The sequence below is a fragment of the Microcaecilia unicolor genome, chromosome 4 (assembly GCF_901765095.1).
Source record: "Microcaecilia unicolor chromosome 4, aMicUni1.1, whole genome shotgun sequence".
Taxonomy (NCBI): Eukaryota; Metazoa; Chordata; class Amphibia; order Gymnophiona; family Siphonopidae; genus Microcaecilia; species Microcaecilia unicolor.
In genome coordinates, this window is record NC_044034.1 from 308,437,606 (window position 1) to 308,450,753 (window position 13,148).

At 41.5% G+C, this 13,148-nt stretch overlaps 1 protein-coding gene across 2 annotated transcripts in view; it reads left to right on the forward strand.

Moving 5' to 3' along the window:
• Positions 1 to 13,148, forward strand: part of LOC115469316 (zinc metalloproteinase-disintegrin-like NaMP) — a 126,444-nt gene that overhangs the window by 13,002 nt on the left and 100,294 nt on the right. For both annotated transcript variants that reach the window (XM_030201822.1, XM_030201823.1), the window contains exons 2-3: positions 2,726 to 2,814; positions 12,373 to 12,449. In XM_030201822.1, the coding sequence (XP_030057682.1) occupies positions 2,726 to 2,814; positions 12,373 to 12,449 (166 nt within the window). The remainder of the gene's footprint in view (positions 1 to 2,725; positions 2,815 to 12,372; positions 12,450 to 13,148) is intronic.

The window sequence follows — 13,148 nt, forward strand, 5'->3', positions numbered from 1 at the left end:
GGCTGAGGGGAGATTTGATAGTCTATAAAATACTGAGTGGAGTGGAACGGGAAGATGTGAATCACTTGTTTACTCTTTCTATGCAATGAAGCTACTAAGTAGTAAATTTGAACTAACTGGAGAAAATATTTCTTCACTCAACATGAAATTAAACTCTGGAATGTTTTGCCACACAATGAGGTAAAAGCAGTTAGCTTAGCAAGGTCAATGGTTTGGACAAAAAGTCCTTAAGCCATTATTATGATGGATTTGGGGAAAATCCACTGCTTATTTCTGGGATGAGCAGCATAAAATATGTTTTACTTGAGGTCTTGTGGGGTGATTGGACTTGGATTGGCTACTGTTGAAAACAGGATGCTGGGCTTGATGGGCCTTCAGTCTGTCCCAGTATGGTAATGCTTATGTTCTTAAGCATATAATCTAGGCAAATAGTGCCAACAGACATGGTACAAATAGTTTTTAAAGGGTTGTCTCTGTACTAGCCTTTTGCCATTTGAAGCTTCTGCACTTTTACTATTATGTCTCTCTGAAATAATAGCTATTTTTTAATGGTTATGAAAATGATGTTATAAAAATGATCTGTGGCAATGGGGTTCTTTTGTAGCATTATTATGGAAATGCCTTCCACTCAATACACATGACAAGTAAAATGTTCCCATTGGATTTTTCATGCAAATCTCATGCCTGAAAGATGAAATCTGTACTAGCCAATTAATATATAGAGGCTCGTGCACAAAGACCTCAACACATTCTACTGTGACCATAGAGTTCCATTTATAACCCATGGTTGCCTAGTGAGCATCAAAGCAGGTTAGTCGAGTAGTTTTCAGACTATGGTGAAGTCAAGGCTGGGACCAGAAATCTGGAATGCTGAAAAGCACTACAGATCTACTCATTCAGGATACTTCTTCCATTTAATAACTCAGTCCAGGCCAGAAGATGCAGTTGCAACCAAAAAGGGTTTATTTGGATGGTAAAGGGGAAAAGACACACAAGTTCTCAGTATAAACTATTTACAGTCACAAGTAAAATAAAAGAAATGTCCATCTTAACAGTGTGTACAAGATAACCTATCAGATGTACCTTCGTTTCTGCTAATTTATTTAGAAGAGTAAAGAGCCTCAGTTTTTGTTGTGTTGCTGGACTGAAATTGTGGAACAGTCTACCTCTTACTGTGTGAGCAATAAGGAATGTAGCTCAGTTCAAAAAATTGCTGAAAACCTATTTCAAATTGCCTTTAATGTGACTTGGCAAGGATGATGTACTTATTGAAGTGGTTTTGAGATGATTTTATAATGTTTGATGTTTAAATTATTGATATTATGTTTTGTATGTGCTGTTATATGATTATGTATGTTATTTTGTAAACTGCTGAGAATGGTGGATCATGTGGTCTCTAAAGTTTAGAAATAAATAAATAGATGTAGTAGAAACTCTGGCAAATACTCTGCTTTAGAAAAGGTTCTTTGCAGATAGTTCATTACCATTGTTTCTCCCTCTGGACCGATTTCCAGAGAGAGATTTTATGAGGTAGAAGTTTCTCAGGGAGCTGGGCTTTTTGAGCTTATATGTAAGCAGTCCTAGAAGCTGGTCCCTTCCCCAGTGGGATTTACTACTGAGCTTCTCTGTGTGGATGCGTCTCCTGGATAGATGCTTTCCATTGTTACTTTCCTTATTTTTCCTGTGAAGGGAGTGTTAGTGATCTGATCCCCATTCTAGATCTACCGGAATCAATGCAACTGGCAGATTCTGTGACTGTTTCTTTACTCCTTCTTTCCTCCATGTTCTGGTTGTGTTAGTCAGTCTTAAGCTCCCCTTACTTAATGATGAAGTGGCCTGAGAAGCAGTAACCTAAAGATAAGGCATAATTACCTCTGTGACATAAATACACAGGAGGCAAGTCTCTTTCAATTGAAAAGAAGCTCTGAAATGAGGGGTCATAGGATGAAAATGAAAGGGGACAGACTCAGGAGTAACTCAAGGAAATACATTCTCATGGAAAGGTTGGTGGATTCATGGAATGGCCTCCTGGTGGAGGTGGTGGAAACAAAGACTATATTTGCATTCAAGATAACATGGAACAAGCACATAGGATCTCTAAAGGAGAGGAGGGGAAAGGAGATGGAATGGATGGGCAAACTGGATAGGCCATATGGTCTTTATCTACCTTCATTGCATTTTTTTTCAATGTTTCTAAGGCCACTCCCATGAGCTTGGCTGTATATTCCATCAGTTTTCCTCCAAAGGGGTGTCTCCTCCTCCCATTGTCACTCAAGCAAAAGGGTCAGCCCTAATTCTAGAAACTACAAGAGCTTTCCAAATCAAAAGTTCACACACTTGACACTGGTAGAGGCAATATTGATCACTGTCAAGCTGTCTCTGCCAGGCAGAATCTGTATATCCTCTACACATCAGGAAGGACAGGCTTGCATGGATTATGTCTTCATGCATACTATATAGCAAACCCAGAACTGGCTCTGTCACTTTTGGACATGATGCTACATGCTCACAGTACTGCATGTCCTAAGATAGCAGAATTGTTGTTTTGCTCTCTTTCAGTTAAGCTGAAGTTATGGTCCATGCTGATATTTCTTGGCCATTGTAAGGAAGAAGGGATAGCATAAATGTTGAATAAACCCTACTTGAATCATCTTCTGAACATGAAATACTCAACATTCATGCACTGTGTTGTGTTCTTCTCTAATACACTCTCTTTCTCTTGCAGCCAGTGCCTTAGATCCATTACCTGGCGTAACACAATATGAAGTGGTATACCCACAGAAACTCCACTCTGTACATAAAAGAGACACAAAGGTAAATGCTAACAAATGTCATGCAATGAGTTGTTGTACATGTAGATAAGAGGTGTATATATATAGTATTATATTGTGTAGCAAATTATTGCACTCATTTACTAAAGTGCTGTAAGTAGTTACCATGTGAATTAGCAGTTACCAAATGAATTTGCTGCTATCTCTTCAAATACTTACCATCTCCTAAAAAGAAGGTGGAAAGTACATCTGTTCTATCTGCAATGCATCTACCATGGCCTAACATCCATCAAATACCCTTTGTCCTGCGCCCCCCTCCCCAACATTCATCAATTACTATCACATCCCCATCTCTTACTGGGGGTTACCTAGTATCCAGTCAGGGGCAGGAGTGATTCTGACACTGCTGCCCCGTAGCCAGCTTGACATCAGAATGGTACCCATAACCCTAGTAGTGGTCTTACACTACTACCTCTAGTGGCTGAGCTGCAAACTTTTATCACACTTTAGTAAAGAGGATTTTATAAGGCCTTTTTGCTATGCTGCATTACATGCTAACACACATCTAACACCGTATAAATGACTTAATGCAGGATGTGCTAAAGTGTGTGGTAGTGTCAGTGTGTGGAAGCACTAATTGGCTGGCACTCTGACATTACCACCACATTAAATGGTTAGTGGGTCCACAACACAGGATCCTTAGCATCTTCTAAATAGGAGGCTGTAATTGCTCCCATGGTAATTTTTTTAAATGACAGCACGCTAATACTAGCATTAGTGCATGGCCAGAAATAAAACAAATAGATAAATGTCCTTTATGATGGCTGTGCTAGAAATTGGTGTGTAGGAAAGGCTCACGTGAAAATGCGCTGTGCTGTTTTACTAAGTGCAACTTAATAAAAGAGCCCCTATGTTTTCTTCAGATAATGCCCCTTTGCATACATTTGCCACTATTTCCCATCAAAGAGTCTGATTATGCTGCATTAAGGAAAGTGGGGAAATGCCAGGCAAAGATATAACATTTTAAGGTCAAATATTCTAGATATTTTTTCCTATAAAGTGAAGGGGTAGATTTTGGATGGCAAAATTAATGCATAATTTTAACTAGTCATCTTTGGATACTCAGATGGAAATAACCAAAAGGTAAAAGGCCTTTTTTAAGAAGGTTCACAGTGGGATAGGTTCGCCAATAACCAGTCATCCTGGATAGTTAGTGATGGTATATCAGTCTCGTGTAAATATAACTCACCGTTAAACTATTTACCATAATGGTATGCATTATTTTTAGTAGTACATATACTGTGTTTAAAAATAAAAACTATACAAAGATTGTTTCTATATAACTCTGTCAAAACTTGACAAATTCAATAAAATTTGGAATATATCATCCTGAATAAGCTGACCCTCACATGGGCCACCTCACCTAAACAATGCCACTTTAAAACATGGTTCTTCAACTTTCACATGTTTTCTTCAGTGCAAACTGATCAGATCCTGCTGCTTCCTGACATATTCTACGACTACCCTCTTCCACCTCTTTTCTGGGGGCTCTTACACCAGTCTATGAGAACCTTAACCTTTCTCCATATACACATTTTTAATAAGGATCAGATCCTCATGATGGAAAACCATGGTAACTGTGTATGTTTAAAGCAAAATGACGTCTGCGTGAATCATGATGATGATCACTCGGTGGTGGCAACGTCATTTAGGTGAGGTAGCTGGCGTGAGTGTTAGCTTATTGCTCCTGCCCATGCCGACTCTGCTGACAAAATGGCTCACAAGACTGCAGCGGGAGGTCTTGGCAGTCATTTTGATACTGGAGCCAACATAAGCAGGAGATAGGACTGCTCCTGTCCCCAACTAGGTAGAACTTGCACTGACATGGAACCCTTGAAGAGTGTTTGAGGAACCCAATTTGGGAATCACTGCTGTAAGGGCACACATAAGAGGTATTGTGCATAAATGCAAAGAGGGCATACACATGGGCAGAGCATGGGCAGGATATAGGCATGTATCCCATTTACATGTATAACTTACAGAATGTTGTAAGTTACGCCCATCCCTGTCACATTAACATGAATACAGTTACAGCAGCTCGATGTGCGGAAGCACAAATGTAAAGTGAACCAATACTGGGTTACACCAGTATTATATAACAGAATCTGGGCACTAATGCCTTTATAAAATAGGATAGGATTTCATCATGTGACATCAGGCGTGGACGCTGTTCAAAAATACCATCCTGGAGGCCCAGGCCATACATATTCCGCGAATTAGAAAAGAAAGACGGAAGTCCAAAAGACACCCGGCCTGGTTGAAAAGTGAGGTGAAGGAAGCTATTAGGGCTAAAAGAAACGCCTTCAGAAAATGGAAGACGGAACCGTCTGAAAATAACAAGAAACAGCATAAGGAGTGTCAAAGCAAATGCAAGGCGCAGATTAAGAAGGCCAAGAGGGAGTATGAAAAAAAGATAGCATTAGAGGCAAAAAAACATAGTAAAAATTTTTTTCGGTATATTAAAAGCAGGAAGCCGGCAAAAGAATCGGTTGGGCTGCTGGATGACCGAGGGGTAAAAGGGGCGATCAAGGAAGACAAAGACATAGCGGAGAGACTGAATGAATTCTTTGCTTCGGTCTTCACCGAGGAAGATTTGGGTGGGATACCGGTGTCGGAAATGGTATTTCAAGCGGACGAGTCGGAGAAACTTACTGACTTCACGGTAAACCTGGAGGACGTAATGGGGCAGTTCGGCAAACTGAAGAGTAGCAAATCTCCTGGACCGGATGGTATTCATCCTAGAGTACTAATAGAACTGAAAAACGAGCTTGCGGAGCTACTGCTAGTGATATGCAACTTATCCTTAAAATCGAGCGTGGTACCGGAAGATTGGAGGATGGCCAATGTAACGCCCATTTTTAAAAAAGGCTCCAGGGGAGATCCGGGAAATTATAGACCGGTGAGTCTGACGTCGGTGCCGGGAAAAATGGTAGAGGCTATTATCAAAAACAAAATTACAGAGCACATCCGAGGACATGGATTACTGAGACCGAGTCAGCATGGCTTTTGTGTGGGGAAATCTTGCCTGACCAATTTACTTCAATTCTTTGAAGGAGTGAACAAACATGTGGACAAATGGGAGTCGGTTGATATTGTGTATCTGGATTTTCAAAAGGCGTTTGACAAGGTACCTCATGAAAGGCTACAGAGGAAATTGGAGGGTCATGGGATAGGAGGAAATGTCCTATTGTGGATTAAAAACTGGTTGAAGGATAGGAAAGAGAGAGTGGGGTTAAATGGGCAGTATTCACAATGGAGGAGGGTAGTTAGTGGGGTTCCTCAGGGGTCCGTGCTAGGACCGCTGCTTTTTAATATATTTATAAATGATTTAGAGATGGGAGTAACTAGCGAGGTAATTAAATTTGCTGATGACACAAAGTTATTCAAAGTCGTTAAATCGCGACAGGATTGTGAAAAATTACAAGAGGACCTTACGAGACTGGGAGACTGGGCGGCTAAATGGCAGATGATGTTTAATGTGAGCAAGTGCAAGGTGATGCATGTGGGAAAAAAAGAACCCAAATTATAGCTACGTCATGCAAGGTTCCACGTTAGGAGTTACGGACCAAGAAAGGGATCTGGATGTCGTCGTCGATAACACACTGAAACCTTCTGCTCAGTGTGCTGCTGCGGCTAAGAAAGCGAATAGAATGTTGGGTATTATCAGGAAAGGTATGGAAAACAGGTGTGAGGATGTTATAATGCCGTTGTATCGCTCCATGGTGCGACCGCACCTTGAGTATTGTGTTCAATTCTGGTCGCCGCATCTCAAGAAAGATATAGTAGAATTGGAAAAGGTGCAGCGAAGGGCGACTAAAATGATAGCGGGGATGGGACGACTTCCCTATGAAGAAAGACTAAGGAGGCTAGGGCTATACAGCTTGGAGAAGAGACGGCTGAGGGGAGACATGATAGAGGTATATAAAATAATGAGTGGAGTGGAACAGGTGGATGTGAAGCGTCTGTTCACGCTTTCCAAAAATACTAGGACTAGGGGGCATGCGATGAAACTACAGTGTAGTAAATTTAAAACAAATCGGAGAAAAATTTTCTTCACCCAACGTGTAATTAAACTCTGGAATTCGTTGCCGGAGAAAGTGGTGAAGGCGGTTAGCTTAGCAGAGTTTAAAAAGGGGTTGGACGATTTCCTAAAGGACAAGTCCATAAACCGCTACTAAACGGACTTGGAAAACTCCAAAATTCCAGGAATAACATGTATAGAATGTTTGTACGTTTGGGAATCTTGCCAGGTGCCCTTGGCCTGGATTGGCCGCTGTCGTGGACAGGATGCTAGGCTCGATGGACCCTTGGTCTTTTCCCAGTATGGCATTACTTATGTACTTAAATAGAGGTGTCCACTTGTAGAATTGCCCTCTATAGGCCAGATTCTATATATGGTGCCTCAAAATTCCACTCGGAACTCAGCTTTGCTTAAGCATATTCTATAAGAGTTCCATGCAGTATATAGAATATGTTTAGTCGATATCGCGCCTAAATCTGCACATGCCCATTTACACCAACGAAAACCTGGTATAAATACCGGCATGTAGATTTAGGCAGACTGGGCCGTATTATATAACTATGCATGAAAATTTTGGAACACCCACAAAAAGCCCATAAAGATTCCCCTTTGAACTGAGTGCATTTATTTTCAACTTTGCGCTTCACCATTTAGGCGCAGTTCATTATAGAATGCACTTACTAAGTTGTACGTGTAACTTGCAGTTACTGTGAATTAGTACTCATTATTGCTTGTCAAGTGCTGTTAAAAACGCTGATTGGCTTATTGAGTCAATTAAGGTATGCGTGTAGTTTTAGAATGCAGCTGGATTTCGGCATGCAAATCTAGGCGCCATATGTAGAATCTGACCCTATCTGTCTAAATATTGGCTTTGAAGACCCACATATAAAACTTAAAACATTTAAGCTAAATGTTTAGACTTGCTAGTTACAGGTCACCGCTTGGACATATATGTTATACATTCAAGCAGCTGAATTTCACCACTGGCCATATAACTTTATTGTCTGTCCTTGCTCTGCCCTAAACCATGTCTCTTTTTTTAAAACATACAGTACAGCTTTGGCTGTTTTATATAGCCAAAATTATACATTCAACCACTGGGATATTTTTAAAGCACTTATGTACCTACTGCTACCATCGACAGCATAAGTGCTTTTAAATATTGACTCCCCACTGCCTCCACTGCATGCAAATCTCTCTCATGAATATTCATTGTGGGTAGCTTGAAAATCTGACTGGCTGGGGTGCCTACAGGACCAAGTTTGGGAACCACTGCCCTAAGGAAATATTACACAGAGTAGTTTCTTTGCCCTATTACCACTGGGCAGATCACCAAGAGTAAAGAGCTTCCTTATTCTACCATTTCTTGTTTGCATAGCAAAGCAATTATTTATGTTCTGTTTGATCTATAAAGTTCATTAGAGTTTCATAAGTACTTTAGGATAGAAGGCAAATAAAAGTTTCTGTCCTTCTCTACCTCTGCAGTATGCTAAGTAGTCTGGATTTGGGATTTAGAAAAATATCAGTAAAATGAGATGAATTGTATATACTGAGAACTTAAAAAAAAAAAATCCAATCTGCATTCTGGCAGGGACCTGCTCCTCCAAAAACCTATGATTATCTTTGCAACTGAATTATAGCTCAGCGATTTATATGTATTTTATGATTCTGATGTAGTTTTAGTTTTAAGATGTGCCAATTGTTTGTCATCAAGCTCTAACTAAACCTAGGGGTGGCAAGGTGACGTGTCACCTCAGGTGGCAAATATTTTAGTGCAGTAGCAAGTACTCCCGTGGTGGACACCTCACTTTCTTTTAATCCATAAAAAGGATAGCAGTTGTCCTTACAATTTTTCTCTAATGTCCAAAATTTTAAAGGCCCCTCCATGCTATAGTGATAGGGCTTATTGCAGCGATATACGGAAAGAGGTTGGGGGGGGCATGGACCCTTGATACTAGTCCATGAGTTGTCATTGGACAAGCAGATGTGAATCAGCTGTGGTATGGAACCAAAGAAGTGGCACTAAAAGAAAAAGTAAGCCTGGAGCCTTTGAACATCCATGTCCCTACCACTCAGTAACAGGAATTATGTGTTGAAGGAGTGAGCACCAATACAGCAAAATCTTGAGCTGGTACTATAGGCTCAGGGACATGCTGAATGGGCTATAGGGGTAGAGATGTTAGATGGGGGACAAGAAAGAGGGGAGATGCTGGAGGAGATATAAAGAGGGGAAATGCTGGAAGAGAGGAGAGGAGATAGAGCAAGAGGAGATGTTGGATGGGGGTGGGGTAAAATGAGGGAAGATGCTGGTCAATGAGAAGGAACAGAGAGAAGAGGAAGATGCTAGGCTCTGGTAGGGGAAAAGGAAGAGAGGGGAGATGCTAGGGGGTAAGAAGAGAGAGAACAAGAGGAGATACTGGAGGTAAAGAAGAGAAAGAGTAAGGGGAGATTCTGGATGGGGTGGAGAAGAGAGAAAGGGGGAATTCTGGATGGGGGACAAGGGAGAGCAAATGTTGAACAGAATGGAGAGTTATGATCATGTGGTGGATGGGTTAAGAGGAGACACAAGGCAAAGGCTGGGTATACTTGAACCATGTGAGAGAAATGAGGGATGAGGAGCAAGAAGAGGGGTGAGAGAGACCACAGCAGCAGGTATATTATGAAGCTCCAAGGTAGAAAGAGAGAGAGAGAGAACTCAGATATTTGATTCTGAAAGATCAGGAGTTTACCTATTCATTGTGAGGGCAGGTAGGAGAAAATAGGAACAAACAGAAGTTGGTTGTGGAAGAGAGCATGCACTCAGTAACTGGGGGAAACATCTGTTCAAAGGGGCTTAAGGCAGTGACTTGGTGACTGAGATGGGAATGAAGAGCTGGGATCAGTGATTATGTGCAGAGACAAAGAGACTCACAGCTGGGGAGAGGGGAAGCAGGGATAAAGAGGATAAAGTGGACTGGGAAAAGGGATAGAATGGGAGATGGCAAGTAAGGGTTAAAATGAGGGAGATTAAGGGCAGGATGGGGGGAGGACAGTGGGAATAAAATATGAAGAGTGTGATGATTAAGATGAAGGAGCAAAACCAAAGATGGATTTGGGAAGTGGTGAAGGAGAGTGCAGGTTAATAAAAGATGTGGAAAGATGACAAAGATGGTGTGGCAAAAAGATGATGGTGGACGAGAAGGGGCTGATGCTGGAAAATGCTGGGAATGTGGTGGGGGTAGGAAAAGGGGGCTGATGCTGGAAGCAGGAAGGGGAAGAGGACTAAAAGATTCAGTGCCAGCAGAAGCTAAGGAGGGGAGTACAGGGAATCAGATTGAGCTGAGGGGAGGGGGAGAGAGACTATTTAGAAAAGTGGCAAAAATATAGCCCAGATCAATGCAGTTAGGAAAATAAATGGCCTAACTCAAAATGCACTAAAAATATGTGTGCAAATTTGAGCAGGTACCCAATTTGCACATGCAATTTAATTGAATAATGAGCTAATTAGCGCTGATAATTGGCTTTTTCACAAGCAATTATTGGCACTAATTTAATTGAAATGTATGTGCCTAAATTTAGGTATGAGATCTGAGCCTAAATTTTACATGTGATTCAAAAATGGGGGCATAGAAATGGGACGGTCATGGGTGGATCGGGGACATTCCTTTCTGATACGAGAGTAGTTATCAAATAAGGTGGAATCCATGCCTCATTTAGGTACAATCATTTGCAGCACATTTCTGTTGATGTAAACAGCTGTACCTAAATGTAGTTAAGTTTCCTTGACATAAGCACTATTCTATAAACCGTGCCTATCTTTAAGCGTGGTTTATAGAATAGCGCTGAGCAGGGTTTTTTTTTTTTTTGGGGGGGGGGGGGGGTCATATATAGAATTTAGTCCAAAATGTCTAAACAACAGAGATAGAAAAAGGAGATTTACTTTCTGTTTAATATTGAACTGTATCATCTTTGGAATAAGCATCCCTTGTAAGATTTATGTTTGTATTTTGTACAGTCCAAGAGGAAGGAAACATGTTTCTGTTCCTAGTGTTGCACTGCATGCAGAGCCTGGCTTCTTGGGGTCTCCATTTCAATTTTTGTCTGCACGTTTTCTAATTTGTATTCACTTATTCTGCATTTGGTGAAGAGCATCTCTGTATTTGTATTTGTATTTGTCGGGGCCATTGAACTTCCCTACCCCCTTGTAGTTTTTGTATAGATTGAAGGTGTTATGTTGGGGCTTCTGAGCTTCTCTCATTGCTTTCTGGGAGACTAGCACTGTGGGGCAGGAAGGGGTTGAAAGAATAGGTGGAGTCTTCAGCAATAGTCTGAAGGAAGGGACCCTGCATCACCCTACTTTCCCCCAGCTCCCAGACTGGACCTCTGAGAGTGGACTTCTCCCCCCTAGCTCTTAGTTCTTTGGGAGAAGGGCGGGCACCACTTTATCCATCATCTCAAGCAGCAGATTGCTTGGAGTCCAGGAATATAATCAAAGTGGGCCTGAATGGACCATGACCTCTCAAATTTGGAGTCAGGCCCTCATAGTCAGATGCCGATGGAATAGGTCAATGAGAACTAGTGATAGTATCAACAGTGGCATAACCACTAGTGGGCCAGGGCCCACCCGCTTTGGGCTCAGACTCATCTAAAGTTTCAGCCTCCTTGCTATGGCTGAAAGGGATCCTGAATCCCCACCAGCTGAAGAGGTCCTATTCTGGCAACCAGAACTCCTCTACTGTCTGCAGTTGGTGGAACTGGCCCCCTGCACATGCTCAGTTTTTGCACATGTGCAAAAACTGAGTATGAACCGGGGGCTGGCATGTTGCTGGTCTGCAGACATTTCCACTGCATAGGGGAGCGTTTTGGCCACTGGAGGAGGGCCACTTCAGCTGGTTGACCTTGAGAATCCACACCAACTCAGGTATTAGAATTTGAGTTGGGAGGCACTTTGGGGGAGAGGGCAGAAAACAGGGAAGAACAGGGAAAAATGTTGTGCCCATCCACTTTGGCTACACCACTGATCAGTCCTGGCTACGCCACTCCTTCTGCCACTAAGTTGATTTTTGTCTGGTTGAAATTTTGATAAACCTTTCTAAATTTAGAAACAGAACCATCAGTAAAATCCATTCCATGGCTCCCAGTAGAGCTACTGCAATGTAGATGCGGCCAATTTGTGGAAGCCCACTACTGGCTTCCCTTGAATCAGCAGGAAATCCAAAGCAAATCCTGTGGGACTGATGCCAAATTTTGTTGTTGGCAAAAGTCTTGTATCGCCTCTGGGTTTAGCAGCATAGTCCTTCAAATAAAATTGTCATAACAAAAATAATATTGGACTTATGGACTGCAGGAGGACGTAATTATTCAACAAGTGGCAGAATTTTCTATTGGAAAAATAAAGGGCCAGGAAATGTAGGTCAAAGTTTTCCTATCATTACTAAATTCACTGTATAAAGTTGGTCAGCATATTGGAAAAGTCAAAGAATGCAGCATTGTTAATTGGATTTTCCACAGATTAACTACATTTTGGAAATATATTTTCAGGGTAGTTATCCAGACAGTGTGCAGTATAGACTCAACGTGCAAGGGAATCCATTGGTGCTTCATCTTGAAAAAACAGTGTAAGTTTATTTTATTTTTATCATTTAGTTATGCTGGGCTTAGAGTACTGGTTAACAGGTGTTGTAAGCATTAACCACACTCTTTTGCTCATAGTATCATGTGCTTTGGAATCATGAGGCCTCATGACTGTTTTTGCTTTCAGTCATGAAACCTGACCTGTGTTAGTTTAAGTCATTTTATGGGGTTTATTCTGCTACATCAATGAAAAAAAATCCTTTCTAATTATAAATCCGTCCTTTCTCGGAAAAGAACATTTCCCAACATTTAAGCATAGCAACCAAATCTGTGTATATTGACATTCAGTATACTTCCTGGAAGAAAAAGGCATTTTAAAAAGAGTGGCTGCTTACGGAAAGACACAACAGCAAAAACTAGGAGCGTTTCCTTTGTATTCTGCACGATGCACAGACAGTCCTCAAATTTATATATCAGTTTTTAAGCTTCCAGATAGGTAACAAGCTAGTAGATTAACAACCAGGGCTGGTGTTAGACATGCAGGAGCCCAGGGCAGAAACTGAGAAGGGGCCCCCAAAGCCTGCCTACAAGCTATATCTTCTTCAGCTTGAGGCACATTGGAGCCCCTGTGGCATGGGGGCCCAGGTCAACTCCACTGTTTGTCACCCCCTAACGCCGGCCCTGCTTGCAGCATTACTACACTGATCTGATATTGGCTGGTAACTGACAAACATCTCACAATT